At 37.4% G+C, this 3471-nt stretch overlaps 1 protein-coding gene across 1 annotated transcript; it reads right to left on the bottom strand.

The window, feature by feature from the left end:
* Positions 1-2352: 2352 nt before the first annotated feature.
* LOC145050036 (uncharacterized) lies at positions 2353-3237 on the bottom strand. The gene has a single exon (XM_078998354.1). The coding sequence runs from the start codon at positions 3235-3237 to the stop codon at positions 2353-2355; it is 885 nt and encodes a 294-aa protein (XP_078854480.1).
* Positions 3238-3471: the final 234 nt, after the last annotated feature.

Below are 3471 nucleotides of genomic sequence, written 5' to 3' on the forward strand. Positions count from 1 at the left end.
CTATTAGATACACAACATTATGAACATATGAATAAAACCCTAATGTAGGTTGATCTTATCGAAATTCATATATAAGGTTAGATCACATACCTCTTGTTGTTATATAGCAATAACAACTTAAATCTTCTAACCCTTAGTCTTGAAAGCAAGCACCACAAGTGTAGTGCCTCTAATGGCTCACAAACACCACAAGCAATTGGAGAGGCTTTAGAGAGAGAAGGGGAGAGGTATAAATCGGCCTTAGATGCTCTAGGGATCAAGTGTATGAATTCATAAGGCCTAGGGGTCTTTAAATAGGGTTGAGATTAGGGTTTCAGTCCTTATCCTTATCTAGTTGCTTGCCCACCAAGCAATCATAAGATAAGCCTTAATAAACCCTTATCCTTTATCCCTTGGACGATTTCAAGGATGCCTTATCCCTTGAATTCGTCCAACCCATAACAAGGATAACGATTGCCCTATTTTGCAACTATCACATAATTACAATTCAGCCCCTCTAGTTTAATTAATTACACTTGATTGCAAAATTAATTCCTAATTAATTATTGATCAATATTAATTAAACAAATATGATTTATCCTTTAATATATTATTCTTATAACATATTAATAAATCATAATAACATCTCTCTATATTTATTTCTCCAGTCAAGTTGCTTTGGTGAAGGCAACCCAAAAGGACCATGCACAACCGGGTCAAGTATTTACCAAATATGGTTATTATTGCATAATAAACCCTAGGGCATCCTCTTTCCTGATATCTGCTAAAGCGTTAATCCTAAAATCCTCAAACTTATTCCAAAAAGTCTGAAAATTAACAGTAACTGTTCTGACTTCTATTGACTTTACATGTTATACAGAAAAGAAATTTCGGGTTGTCACAAGTGCACTCTTTGTACGTTGGTCTAGTATAACTCATATCATGTCGTGACCTCTCTTTATCTTCAACAACTTTTTTATGAAGTCCATGGTAACATCATCCCAGTTCTCTATGGGTTCTGGTAAGGGTTCTAGACTCCCATATTGATTATGATGTTGTGCCTTCACTCTCGCACAAGTTACACATTCCGTTACATAAGTTGTTATGTCGACCTTTATTGTCGGCCATCAATAATAGGGCTTCAAGTCTAAGTACATTTTGGTGCAGCCTGGGCGTATAGAATACACAGTCATATGAGATTTTTCCATGAGAAAATCCCTTATCCCACCCATCTTTGGCATCCAAATGCAATTCTTAAATGTCTTCAACCCTTGTTTTTCTTCTTCAAACATAAACATCCTGCCTAGACATTCCTCCTTAAAATCACTCTCAGCCAGAGCCCTTGCCTAAGCTTCTTTGATCTTCTTTATAATCAATGAGATTATTTCAATCTTCAACGATCTAGCTCTCTTTCCTTCAGGAATCAACTTTTTACTCAGGGCATCGGCTATAATATTTTCTTTACCCAGGTGGGAAAGTATCTCTTTCTTTTTGGTACGATGAGGATTAGTTCCTCACACAATCTCTTCTTCAATTCACTAAAATCTCTTTCTTGCTTCTCGCTCCAAGTATAGAAAACTCCCTTTTTGGTTAGGGCTGTCAATGGAGCCGCAATAAAACATAAATTTTGGATGAATCTTTGATTGTAGACTACAAATCCCAGAAAACTATGTATTTTAGTGGTACTTTTTTGTGTCTACCACTTCATTATAAGTTTTATCTTTGTTGGATCAACCATAATGCCTTCCTGGTTACCTACATGACCCATGAACTAAGTCTCCAGTATCCAAAAGTCACGCTTAGAGAACTTTGCATAAAGTTTCTACCTCTTAAGGACTTCTAGTACTTCTCAGATATGTTTTCCATAATCTTGATTGTTCTTGGAGTAAATCAAGATGCCGTCCATGAACACTATTTCTGATTTATCGAGAAAAGGTTTAAAAACTCGATGCGTCAGATTCATGAATGCTACTGGAGCATATGTTAGTCCAAACAACATAATGAGGAATTCATAATGTCCATATCGGTTTCTAAAGGATGTATTCTCCATATATTTCTCCATAATCCTTAACTGGGGATATAACCTGACTAGAGAGCAATTTTGGAGAAAACGGTCGTTCCCTGTAGTTGATCGAACAAGTTATGTATCCTAGGTAAGAGATACTTTTTCTTGATCGTAGCTTTGTTTAGCTCCTGATAGTCAATACACATTCTCATAGTATCGTCCTTCTTCTTTACGAACAATACTGGAGCTCCCCAGGGTGATGAACTAGGTCTCATGAAACCTTTGACCAGTAACTCATGGAGTTATGTCAATAACTCCTTCATCTCCGTCGTCACTAAATGATATGTCACCTTCTCAATCGGTGTCGTTCAGGGCAACAAGTCGATTTCGAATTCTACCAATCTCTCTGGTGGTAATCCTGGTAATTCATCTATAAATACCTCAGGAAAGTCTCGCACCACATGTATATCAATCTTTGCCTTTTTCTCCTTCTTCGCATCAATTACGTATGCTAGGAATGCCAAACATCCATTCGATAAGCAACTTTTGGCCTTCATCATCGTGATGATTCTAAGCTTCACTCTACTTTTATCTCTGTAAACGATGAATGGCTTTCTTTCAGGTGGAGTGATGTACACCATCTTCCGTCTACACATGATGTTTGCGAGGTTCTCTCCTAACCAATCCATGCTGAGAATGACATCAAACTCACTTAACTCAAAAGGTAAAAGCTCTTGATGGAATTCATTCCCATATACATCGATAGTTACAACCTCTAACCTATTTCTAAAAGGTATATTCCTACCACCAACTAATTCTACTAAGATAGGGGTACTTAGTCTAAGAGGTGATAGTCTAAGTTTCCTACCAAATTCATGCGATATAAATGAATGATCTGCTCTAGAATCAAATAATATGTTTACAAGAATTTGATTAACTAAGAATGTATGTGAAGCAATATCGGATTCTTCCTTAGCCTCGTTGAGGGTCATCTGGTAGCTCCGACCCTTGGGCTTTGGTGGCAAGATCCCCAAGATCACCTTCTTCGCTTTTGGGAACTCCACCTTCATGTGTCCCTTCTCTCCAAAATTAAAACAAAATCTTCCTTTCATAGTGCAATTTGCGGAAATATGCCTTAGATTCTTACACTTGAAGAAAATGGCATAATCTTCAAAATGCTTCTTCATGCACTGGTCGTACCACTTCCCTTCTTGGTTGCTTCCAGATTTGTCATTTGTTTTCATAAAATTCATCTTCTTTTTCTTCTTGTTGTTGTTGGTTCCTTCCTCAAAATTTCTCTTCTAACAGACCTAGTTATGTCAGTAGCTCACTTCTTCATCACACCTTCGACAAACTTTCCTACATAGACGAATACTTCGAAGGTAAGCGCATGCTTTACTTGAACAATGTACACCCATGCTAGCCCATTGGCATAGTGATCAATCTTGGTCAGTTCTTCTAGAACGAGTCATAGAGCAAACTCCATG

The sequence above is a fragment of the Lactuca serriola genome, chromosome 5, assembly GCF_051521515.1.
Source record: "Lactuca serriola cultivar US96UC23 chromosome 5, Lser_US96UC23_V15, whole genome shotgun sequence".
NCBI lineage: Eukaryota > Viridiplantae > Streptophyta > Magnoliopsida > Asterales > Asteraceae > Lactuca > Lactuca serriola.